Source organism: Sphaeramia orbicularis, chromosome 8 (assembly GCF_902148855.1).
Source record: "Sphaeramia orbicularis chromosome 8, fSphaOr1.1, whole genome shotgun sequence".
NCBI classification, from domain to species: domain Eukaryota; kingdom Metazoa; phylum Chordata; class Actinopteri; order Kurtiformes; family Apogonidae; genus Sphaeramia; species Sphaeramia orbicularis.
In genome coordinates this window covers 20,573,185-20,585,785 of record NC_043964.1, presented here as the reverse complement: position 1 = coordinate 20,585,785, position 12,601 = coordinate 20,573,185, and the positions used below count along the sequence as shown (strand labels likewise).

At 36.4% G+C, this 12,601-nt stretch overlaps 1 protein-coding gene across 1 annotated transcript in view; it reads right to left on the bottom strand.

Moving 5' to 3' along the window:
- Positions 1-3,890: 3,890 nt before the first annotated feature.
- cavin1a (caveolae associated protein 1a) overlaps positions 3,891-12,601 on the bottom strand; it is a 34,327-nt gene continuing 25,616 nt past the window's right edge. The window contains exon 2 of the mRNA XM_030142339.1: positions 3,891-4,975. Within this exon, the coding sequence (XP_029998199.1) occupies positions 4,223-4,975 (753 nt within the window). The 3' untranslated portion in view covers positions 3,891-4,222. The remainder of the gene's footprint in view (positions 4,976-12,601) is intronic.

Below are 12,601 nucleotides of genomic sequence, written 5' to 3'. Positions count from 1 at the left end.
AAAACAAAGATAAAATAACGAAACAAAACAGGAAATAGCTGTACAGATGGATAGCAGAAGTCAATAATAATAATAATCATAATAATAATAATAATAATAGCAATAACAATGATAATAATAATAAAAGCCAGTATATAGATATTATTCAGCCAGCCTTTATTTGAATTGAAATTATTAGGCAAAAAAAGTCCTTACACAACAGAAAATGCAAGCTTTACTATTTGAATATGCATCCATAACACCAAGAATAAACATGTTTTACATCTTGTGTTTTACAGCCATATGGCTAATCATTTTCCTCTACACAAGCTTTACATTCTATGAGGTGGGTACATTATAATAAACCAGTAAACCTGGGCAAAATGTACAAGGTGGCAACAGAATTCAACATGAGGGACTGATATCTAACAAGTGTTTTACAGTGTTTGATGTACAACAGAGTGGGTTTGATACACTATTTAGATCAGGGGTGTCAAATTCATTTTAGTTCAGGGGCCACATTCAGCCCAGTATGATCTGAAGTGGGCCAGACCATAATAATATAAAAATAATGCCAACTCCAAACATTTCAATGTGTTTTATAGTGAAAAAAGTTCAATTACATCATGAAAACGTTTATGTCTATAAACTGTCCTTTTAAAAATGTGAATAACATGAACAACCATGAAAAGACTGAAATTTATTAAGAGAAATAAGTGCAGTTTTAACTGTATTTTGCCTCTGCTTATCATTTGTAAAAGTGCATTACAACTTACAGATTACAATGGATCTGCAAATACACAAAATATTTTAGGAACTGGCAGAAAATTAGGAAAATTGCATTTACTTCTCTTAACACATTTCTAGTTTTTCATATTTTTTGTGAAAGGCTAGTTTGTAAATTTACACATTTTCATGTAATTTCACTTTTTTTTTTTTTTTTACACTAAAACAGAGGAAAAATTTGGAATTGTCATTATTTGTAGGTTTTTATGGTAGTATTTTACTGATCTGACCCACTTGAGACTAAAGTAGAGCTTTTATGGCCCCTAAAGTAAAACGATTGACTGTTAATATCTTGAGTGTAACTTTTGTATTTCACAAATTCATCCCACGGGTCAGATTGGACCCTTTGGCGGGCTGGATTTGGCCCTCAGGCCGCATGTTTGACACCTGTGATTTAGATGATACAGCTCTGGAAAAAATTAAGAAATCAATAGGTCTTAAAATGACTTTTAATATTTCTCCTGATGTAAATATTGTCATTTGGTGCATGTATTTTGTAGAAAAGGGTTAATATTATGAATATTATTAAAATTTGGTGTTTTATGACCTCAAATAATGTAAAGGGAACAAGTAAGCATTCATTTCAAAACACCATAACAACGTTTCAGTATCAAAAAATTAAGAAATGAGCATTTGTTGAATTAAACTGATTTTCACACTGACTTTGGCACTGCTGTTGGGTCTTTTAATCCACTCCTCATGCTAGAATGTAAGCTACTCTGCTTAGTGTGATGCCTTGTAACAATACATCCTCCTCTTGATCACATTCCAACTTTTCACAGTGGGGTTCAAGTCTGGACATTTGGAGCGTCCTTTTAATTTTTTACAGACCTTAGGCCTGTGTAACCTGTAATTGATCCTGTAATTAATATTCTTCTTTCCACTTGCTGTCTATATTTACGTTTCATCACGTCAGTATGGGTATACTTTATGTACATACTCTAGTCCTCACATTCACACACACATACACAAATGCACTCACACACTCTTTTTTCTCTTGCCTTCTCACTGTTCTCTACCCTGCTCAGTGCTCAAAGGAAGCACTCTCCCTAATTGCATTCCCCAGCCCATATTGATTATTTTAATGGTGCTCAATGGTACAGCATGGGCTTCTGCGTGTCTATGCCAGATCAAGGTCACACACAGTCCCTAAGGAATAAATGAAAGCCATGTGTTTCTCTTCTTCATATATCCTTGCTTTACTTACAAAAATTTTACTTGTACGTTGCTAGATGGCATCAGGCTCTGAATAATGACACTCCTGTTACTATAGCTTACTTTAATGTCCAAAATCATCTTGTCTAAGTCACTCTGATAACCTCATTTTCTGATGTATTCACAGTGTGAAGGTTCACTGTATAACTCAAAGGAAGAACAGAGGTTAAACTGGTCTCTCAAAAAAAAAAAAAAAAAAAAATCAGTGGATCATGTAGATTGAATGATCCTGTGTTATTCATAACACCTGCCGGTGCGCTACCTCACTTCACCTGCTTCTAAGATGACATTTTCCTTTCCATGTTACATAGTCTGTCAATGTCAAACTGTCATCTCACTCGTCCTGCCATAATTTTTCTGCAGACAATTACCGTGGAAAATTCAACATGGATGTGCAAATGTGAGGTGATGAGCTGTGTCCATGGTGACCCAGTCATTTTTCTTCTCCTGTGAGCAGCAGTGGAACTTGGTGGGAACAATGTGTCCAGAAAAAACAAATATGTTGTAGTGAATATATATTAAATCATCACAGTACATGCATTTTTTTATGCATGCATTGTAAAGAAAATCTGCAGCAAAGGTTGCATTAAAAATCCCACTGAAATTATCTTTGAGTATTTCATTAATTATTCCTGAACGTCTGGATTAGTGACCCGCAGAAAAGAGACCCAGAGATGTTTCCACACACAATAATATAGAGTAACATAAAACTCTTGACTGGATTCTTCTGATTCTTTGTGATTCTTCATTTCACTTCTCAGTCAAAATATGAAGAGACTTGCTCCATAAAGGTGCATCAGCGCTGAATCCATGTAATAACTGAGTAAATGATGGGTTTTCTGAAAGTCTTAAAACATGCAGGTGGTTGAATTTGTCACTGCTTGAATGTTCATATATAATTTATGCACATTCTACCTTGTGACATGGAAATTGTTGATCTGGCACATTTATTAGTTATTTATTATATGACTTAATAATATGTGCATACCAGGGGGTTATATTTATGTAAACTCTTCAGTTGAAATAGAAAAATATATTCACTATGTTCTTTTCCTCTCTCTTAAATTCTTTATTTCATGGCAGGATTGAACCTAGCCTACTTCAGTTTGTTTTATATATGCACATTGCATAATCTAAACCAGTGTTTCCCAACCAGTGTGCCGCAGCACATAAGTGTGCCATGAGAAATCCTCAGGTGTGCCGTGGAAAATTATCTAATTTCACCTGATTGGTACTGTAAGCGTGATACAGATATATACGACTACATGCACCAGTCCACTCTACAACAACAGTCTGTTGTTTCCCTTTGAAAAATAAAAGTGAAACTGAATCGGCCCTGATGCGGTGCGTTCTGTTGATAAAGCCCCCCTCAGTAGTGATGCGCAGATTAATGAGATACCCGCGAACCCCAGGTATCAGGGTGGAGAGGGGGACGGACCTCAATCTGGGGGTCCGTCTGAAGGGTAACTAATGTACCCCTCTCAACTTTCTTGTTCCAAAAGACTGCACCCCCAGTGTGTGCGCCCCCCCCAAAAAAACAGAGAGACTCAGAGCAGTTGAGGAAAATTCGTGTGTGTCTTTCTTCAATTTCTGTAAGAATATCATCTTTGTGTTCAACTAAACAGGCCCAGATTTCCCACTGAATAAGTAAATTGAGACTAGATTTGCATTATATTTCCATAAATATACTTTTTGTGACATTTTTGTTTGGTGGTGTGCCTTGGGATTTTTCAAATGTAAAATATGTGCCGTGGCTCAAAAAGGTTGGGAAACACTGATCTAAACCATCCATTCCAACTAAACTTGCTAACAATTCCCATTTACTGCCGTATTAGCGTGCATATCGTACAAGGAAACATTATATTATACATAACATCATAACAAAGACTATTTATACCTTTTTTTGTTTGCTAATAGCCACTCAATTTATCAAACCAACAACAATCTTTAAATACTGTAGCAATGCAAGTCTAGGATAAGCTGTCAGAAGTAATGGGAACAGACAAAAGCTAGTGTTTTTGTTCTGCTCTTCTTTGTTTCTATAGTGAAGCAAATATGAAAGTCACCCCTGTTGGGTAAAATAGAAAGAGAAAAAAAAAGAGATGTCATTGATTGTGATCACATCTAGAAAGTCCCTGTGACAAATATAACAGTGTCCTTGTGATTAGACTCATATAACAAGCCCCCATCCCCCTCTTCTTTCTTCCATTCCTCCAGTCCTGTTGTAGCTGGGAGGTTTGATTTATTCTCTCTGGGCCTTCTTTAGGTGGTCTGGCTCCACTAGGACCAGCTGAGGATCCTCAGTCACCTGCAACAGAGTCTCCATCTCGGGGCCGTCTACACTCACCAGCTCCCCTTCCTCCACCTCCACGTTCAAATCCAGCCCGTTCTCTTCTCCCGACTGCTGTTCTGCCTCGGTCACCTCCACCATCTCTGTGTTCTGCACCACCTCCTCCTCGCCCTCTCGGATTTTCTTCACATGGAAGGTGAACGGGGGTACGCGGTACACGGTGGTCTTGGAGCGAGCATAAACGGTGTGGTCGGGCGTTAGGGACTTCTTCACCTTGTCTTTGGAGCTCTTCATCTTGGCCCTACGCTCCTGGTTGGGGGTCATGCGGGTCCCCAGCTTTCCGATCTTCTTATCCAGGCTGTGCTTGGTTTTCTCCAGGTTGTCGCGGGCTTTCTGTCTCGTCTTCTCCAGGTTCTCGCGCGTTCTCTGCTTGGTCTTCTCCAAGTTCTCCTTGGTCTTTAGTTTGGTCTTCTCCATTTTCTCTTTGGAGAAAGCTTTCTTTATGTTGTCGACTTGCTGCTTTGTGGTGCGTTGGAGGCGTTTAGTGCGTGACTCTTCAATAATCTCCTCTATCTCCACTTCCTCATCTGAATTGAGATTGGCCTGGACTCCTTCTCCTCCCTCCTCAGGTATCTGCTCAAGGCCCTCCACTACTCCCTCTTCTGCTGTCTTTGCTTTGGTTGCCTTTGGTGGTTTAACTTGGTCCTGATGAGCAACAGAAAGGAAAGACAGAAAGAATTATATCAGTGGGCTCAGAGAGAGTGAATTGAATAACATTTTCATATTTGACATTTACAACAATATTGCAATGGGATGCACTGATTGTATTTAGTGATTAATGATTCATTTAAATAATGGCATTTCAGTTAATAGGTCACGTAAAAAAAAAGACATCAGCCTTAGACAGCAAAGTTAATTGCCTTTTTGGTGAGAAAGCAGATTGAAAATATGAGCCAGACACTCAAAATCATGTGTCATCTTTACATTCAGTGTACACAGGAGTTCACTGCATGTTGAAAGTGCACAGTGCCATCTAGTGGTGACAGTCATATGGCAGTTGTAATGTCCCAACAGGGCTGTAACAAATCATCTCAAAAGTTGGAAATTGAGTATCAGAGGCTATATTTGTACGAATTGGGTATTATACCTTATAAATAGGAAACAATGGGGTTTCACCTTTTCAGTCATATTGAAACTTGAGACCGCTACTTCTACCCACAGATGGACTTCCTGCCATTTCTCTGGTACAGCTCAAGTTTACTCTGAATTTACTAATGATTTCCACATGTATCTGCAGTGAATAACATGTAGAGCACGGGTGACAAATATGCGGCCCGGGGCCAAATCCGGCCCACCAAAGGGTCCAATCCGGCCCGCGGTATGAATTTGTGAAATGCAATTACACTGAAAATATTCACAACCAATGGTGTGAAAATCATTTTAATTCAGGTTCCACAGACAGACACATACAGTCCAATTAGATTTGAAGTGGGTCAGACCAGTAAAATATTATCATAATAACCTATAAATAATGACAACCCCAAATATTCAGTTTGATTTTTTGGTGTAAAAAAGTAAAATTACATGAAAATGTTTATAAAATGTGAATAACCTGAACAAATATGAACAAACGGAAATGTCTTAAGAAAAGTAAATGCAGTTTTACCAATATTCTGCCTGTTACTAAATGCTTGGTGCGATTGTAATGTACATGTGTAAATGATAAACTGATAAACAGAGGCACAATGTTAAAGTTACACTTGTTTTTCTTAATTCAAGTTGTTCATGTTATTCGGATTTTTAAGGAAACTTTGTAGATGTAAACCTGATCATAATATAATTTTACTTTTTTCACTGTTATCATCTTACTGGTCCGGCCCACTTGAGATCAAATTGGGCTGAATGTGGCCCCTGAACTAAAGTGAGTTTGACACCCCTGATGTAGAGACTGTGAAATATAATCTATATTTCAGAATGTTGAACAAATGTAACTATACATTTATTTTAAGCAGCACATAATTTTCACATAAATACATAAATATTAAATACATTTGTATCTGATTGACATGCAGAAATATGGCCAAGTTAAATTTACACAATCAGCTGGGAATAAAATAATCCCTATCCCACTCCCACTGCTGTAACGATGACAGCTGCACATAATTCAGAGGTGCAGCAACTACAATCCTATGCTGTACCATGATCCCACGACAGCGACTGCGGGTAATACACACACCGGAAGAAGCAGTACTATTTTTACAGCGTTATACTCATTCTTCCATATACCATTTATGACTCCAAAAGGAATAAATAGTCCCAACCTCGGTGCCACACCTCACTGCTTCTGTCTGGAGGTAATCCCACCATCAATATCACCGCTGATGTTGTTACATTTATTGCTGTTACAGTATTAAACAGACTTTCCAACTAGGTGTGTAATATTAGTAGAGAGAGGCACCAGATTCACAACCTGATCTGCAGTTTTGATCCGAAACTTAATTCAAAGATGCTGAAATGAAAACAAACTAAATAAATTTGCCATCATATTTTATCATTATGTTTTAATATTGATCCAGTGGATAGATGATAAGTCTAGTTATTATCAACACTGCCTCTGTTGAACCTCATGCACAGGACTGGCCGATTTTTTATTTTTCTTTTCTGCTGTAAGATTCAGGACTGTAGACATCCACTGGCCTAGCCACTAATTTTAAAACTCTTCTTAAAACCCACCTCTTTTCTTTGGCTTTTCACACCGTGTAGGTTGTTGATTTTATGTACCTGGATATTTTATCTGGTGTGGACAGTTTATTTATTTATTCATTTATTATATTTCAGTGTGTTTTTATCTTAGTATTTTATCTTCTTATTATGTTTTTAATGTTTATTTTACTGCACAGCACTTTGGAAACCTTTGTGTTTATTTAAATTTGTGCTTTATAAATAACAATGGATTGGATTGGATATATTGTATGAAAACAGTTCATCAAAGCAGCATTAAATAGTTATTTTAATGACTATCACCATGCCAACAGATTACATGTATGCATCACTAACAAAAGTGAACATCTTTACCTTCCAATTATACGGAATTTAATTACCTTTTGTTCTCTTTTCCTTGCTGTCATTTTCAATTAGATCAACTATCGTCAACTGTTGTGCAACAAGCACTTAAAAGCTACATTTCCTAAAGCCCTGTGTGTTTGAAGTTTAATGTTTTTTTTTGTTTTTTTTCCTGTAGACCTGGTTTGCAAATTATAGACTAGAGCACACAGAAAAAGAAGCACGAGGAGACTAAAACATTTGAAAGTATGTTCATATTTCAGGGTTAGGACAAGTAAAAGAAACTAAATGTTTTTTATATGATTTACTACAACTTAAAAACTGAAATTATATGAATAAATTACTGAATATTGACCCTTTCATGCACAAATTATGAGAACCTTAATCAAATTTTTTTCCCGAGTGTTTTTATTCCTCTTTAGGCATGAAAAAAACAATGTGATTGAAAATTTTCTTCTGAAAAATAAATGTAAAAAAAAAAAATAAAATAAAATAAAATATATATATATATATATATATATATATAAATATATATATATATATATATATATATATATATATATATATATATATATAAATATATATATATATATATATATATATATATATATATATATATATATATATATATATATATATATATATAAAATAACAATGAAAAAAAAAATTCTTATGAACCTATTTTTCATGAGGTTGCAAAAATGTCCACTCAGCTGGACACCACACGTTTAATTTTTGACGCACAGAAATTTGTATTTACTGATAAATTGCGTGAAAACTATGGGGAGGGCTTGTGATTCTGGGGGTTTATGCTCAGGAGAGATCTACATGATGTTACCAATTCATGTTAGAAAAGATATGTACAGGGTGTCCCATAAGTCTCCATACATAGGAGACATAATACATATGGTTCTAACATGTATTTCTTTATATTTCTTCTTTATAGTTCTTCAGCAGTGGAGGACACGCATTGAAATGTGTTCCCGACAAAATGGCAGTCATATAGAGCATATTATATAAATAAAAATGGTTTATGCCAAGAAACGTTTATTTTTCCTATGTATGGAGACTTATGGGACACCCTGTAGTGTCTTAAAACTTTAATAAAGATATGTGTAAAAAAAAAAAAACAATGAACAGAACAATAAAATCCATGAATATACAAGAAAACAGCTGTGGAATAGTTGTCTACTGTAGTGACCAGTATGCATGAAAGGGTTAATGAATTGTGGAGGATGGTTTTATAGTCAACTTACAGTAATACGTAATATCATACTATGTAATATTAATATTCAAAAACTCTAACACTCAAACTCCGGAAACAGACACTTGTCATTTGTCAGATCACATGTGCGGCACATGCACCCCCTCGCTGCGCAGTTCAGATTTTGCCATACGATCCCATAATAAAACGGACATTGCCTCCTTATCTGGTGCTGTATAGACCAGGGCTGGCCCAGTCGCTCTCTATGGGTTTATTTTGGGCCGGCCTTTCCCTCTCTCTGGATTCCATCTTTCGTTCTCTGGCCACCGGCCACTGCAGCGTTTAGTCCTACTGACACCCCCTGTATATAACACCCTCCACTCCCACACAGCAACAGATAAACACAACCCTCTGTCACCACAGCAACCACCTCCTCATGTTGTCTCTTGTGGCCGGTGAAGTTTAGCCGGATAAACAGCTGACATATCTACAACAATATACCCACATTGGGTCCTCAGTTGTTGCGAGTATATTACAATTAAGCTCAAATAAACGCTGCACCTGCCAGGCAGACATACATTCCAAGCAAATAGAGAAAGAGATGTAATAATAATGCTAATGTGAGAGATATTTTTAAACCTCTGATCACATAACCTGACAGATTTATTTTTCCATAGATTTTATCAGAGTTGTGTCATATGAGAAACACTGAAGAAGAAAAACAGACAAATCTATGGGAAGTGACCTGATATTAAACCTTAGAAGAAATACAAGTACTATTGTGCTGACTTCCAAATGAATTTTTCTTGATATTTCAGTTTTTGTAAGTGATTTGTCATCATTTATTACAAACTGTTGCCCATACAATTGAAAAAAAAAAGTACCTCTTTTCATGAAATATTTGTTACAATGTGATTTATTCTTGACAGATAAAGTAAAAATCCCAGTGTGAAAATAATATTATTCCACCATAAGAGGCAATGCAGCAAAATTCTATGCAATGTAGCAGCCTGTCTGTCTCATCATACTGTCATATCAGTCCCCGGACTTTTACTTGTTTTGTCTGTCTTGAGTGTCATTTCCTGTTTTATTTGGTTAAGTTTCCCTCATGTGTCTTGTCTGGTGTCTTTACTTCCTCTTTGTGTTCACCTTTTCCCTGATTACCTGACTCCTCCCTGATTGTCTCCACCTGTGTCCAATTGTCTTCCCGCCCTCTTGTGTATTTAAACCCTGTGTTCTCCCCTGTTTGTTGCCAGTTTGTTTTCTCCCTTTGGTGTGATAACTTACCAGCGTTTTTTGGATCCTGCCTGCCTGTTTTGACCACCGTCTCTGCCTGTTCCTCGTCTGCCTGCTCGTCTGCCTTCGACCTGGTTTGTCCATCACACCCGAGTATACGCCTGACCCCTGTCTGTTCTTCTGCCTCGGTGCCTTATCCTGGTTTTGACCCCCGCCTGGACTATCGGTACGTGAGCCTGCCTTACCCTATGTACGTTTGCCTGTCTGATTGTCTGCCCGTGTATGACCTGGTCTGCCCTCTGACTCTTCTTTGCTCTCTCCTAGTCGGGTTCCCCTCGTGTGCTCCTGACCTGGGCTGTAACGTGGTTCACTTAAGATCCGAAGCCGAGACGATTCTCCAACTCAGTCCAGCTGAAGACATATTCATTACTATCCTGTGTGAACCTGTTACTCTATTTCTAATAAGTCCCTTTTAACTGTATTCCTGTCTGAGGGTCTTGCATCTGGGTCCAGTACTCGTACTATCTGTCTTAACACATACATTAAAAAGATGGACACAAACAATTTCTCAATGTAACTAAGGATATAACCTTTTTTTTTTTTTTTTTTTTTTTTTTTTTTAATTTTAATTAATTAATTTTATTTTATAAATTTATTTTGGATGTGTACATTTATATATATTTTTTGGAGTATGAAGTACATCAGGGTTGGGACATAACTATTGTTATATTTTATGTACATTCAATTGTACAGTTATGATTGTTACAATATAAAAATTCATTAAAAAAAACTTTGGAGGGAAAAAAAAAATCCAACTTATTATGTAATTTGCATTTTACAGTGTAAAACTGGTATTATCATATTCAATATTTTACTGATCATGTAGATATTCATAAAAGCTCTGAGTAAATTCAAAGGTTATCGTATCAAAACAGAGAAAACTGGAGGAAAAGTGCATTTTTCAGCAAAACTGAACATAAAAACAAGTGTATTTGTCTTATAGGTTTTACTGGTGAATCAGTGTTGCAGAACACGACTGTTTCCATGTTCACTACGGAGCCTCTGAACATCTACATGGGTCATACCTGATGCTGCGGAAAAGCTGAGAAATTACATTTTAGCTGAATTATTTAACCTATTGAAAAGATTGACTAATGGAAACTTATTAAACAGTTTAAATCAGTAGATGGTTTTGGTCACTGGTGCCTAGAAAGGTCTTTGAGGATTAACCAGAACTAAATCAGGAGGGGAAAATAACCCTCACATCATAAATATTTGCACCCATATAGTCACCCACAGCATGTAAAAACTTTACATTGGTGATAAGTGTCTAATAAATTGTTGTAAGGTCTTCAAGTCCTTGTAGCTTGTCAAACTTTCCACTGCAGTTACTTTTAACTAGAGTCAAACATGCAAACTAGATACACATTTATAAATGTCTAAAGCTAAATATTTATACTACAAGGATATCTCTTGTGTTTCTGGAGAACCAGATCTAGGGAAGGAAAGAAAAACACATTTTTGTAAATACATGTCCAAATGCATAAGTGTTTGTACTATGTATACACCATCCACACTCAAAAACACAAAAACAGACACGCCAGTTTTTCCATGAAACTGTGCACACCTTTTGGAAAAAGCAGCTTCGATGCCTGCACAGGAAGTTTTTCTGCCAGTGGGTTTCCACTGCATCACGCAATACACTGGGTACAGCTGAAGTCATACGTAATAGGAACATTACAATATGGATCATGTCATTTTCATACTGTGCCTTGCGAATGGTTTACGCTGAATACTGAAGATCATTACTGTCAAAGCTTTGGAATATCTTCTGGTGTGAGAAATTGATTTATGCTTTAAAATGTTTACAAAATAAAATACTAACTGTGGCGTAGAAATTCCAGACACACTTAACATCATCTTTTTCGAACATTCAAGATTCAAAGATTTTTTTACTGTCAACTGACTAGATGCACAGGATGTACAGAGAATTTAGTTGGCATTTCTCTCTCACATTGTGATTAAAAAAGCAGTAAAAACAGAACAAGAATCAACAAAAATCAACAAAGGACCAATGGATCACAATTATTGAAGGAACAGCCTATATACAATGGGAAAAATAACTCACAATCTGCGACTACAAATCGCACAAATGGACAAAAAATGGAATAAATGGACTGGATACAGAATTCGAAATGGTGGAAGGACTGAATAATGTGAATGTAATGTGGTGTAGTGAACCCAAGCAAGGTTTGTTTGTTTGCTTTTTGTTGTTTTTGCTGATCATATGTTTATAAAGTTTCAATAAAAACTTAAGTGAAAAAAAAAAAATAGAACAAGAATAAACAAGAGATATAAATAATAAACTAATAGGACTAATACTACTAATTCTAATACTAATAGAATAGAAAGTGTATACATCAAATCTATTTATAATGGCAGTGGTCGTGCAATACAGTGACAGTTATGAGGTGAATAATGGATCAAAATCACAGTTTTTGTGACTTTAAAGGTCTGGTCTTATCTGGTAAAATGATGATGCCAACACAGGACAGTCTAAATCTATATTATAAAAGCCAAGTGGCCTCTGTGTGCGTGTGTGTGTGTGTGTATGTCCAGGGATTCACCTAAAATCCTAAAAGAGCTGACTACTGTTTGGCATACTTATGTATTTTTGTTCAAGGAAGACAGTAGCGAAAACGGCAAGTTGACAGGACCAATATTTTAGGAGATATTAGTAATTTTGGAATACAACAACCTTACAATCACGTCGCTATGGCCAGAATGCTTTGGTGGTGACTGCTGGACAAATGCGGTACAGCAAATAC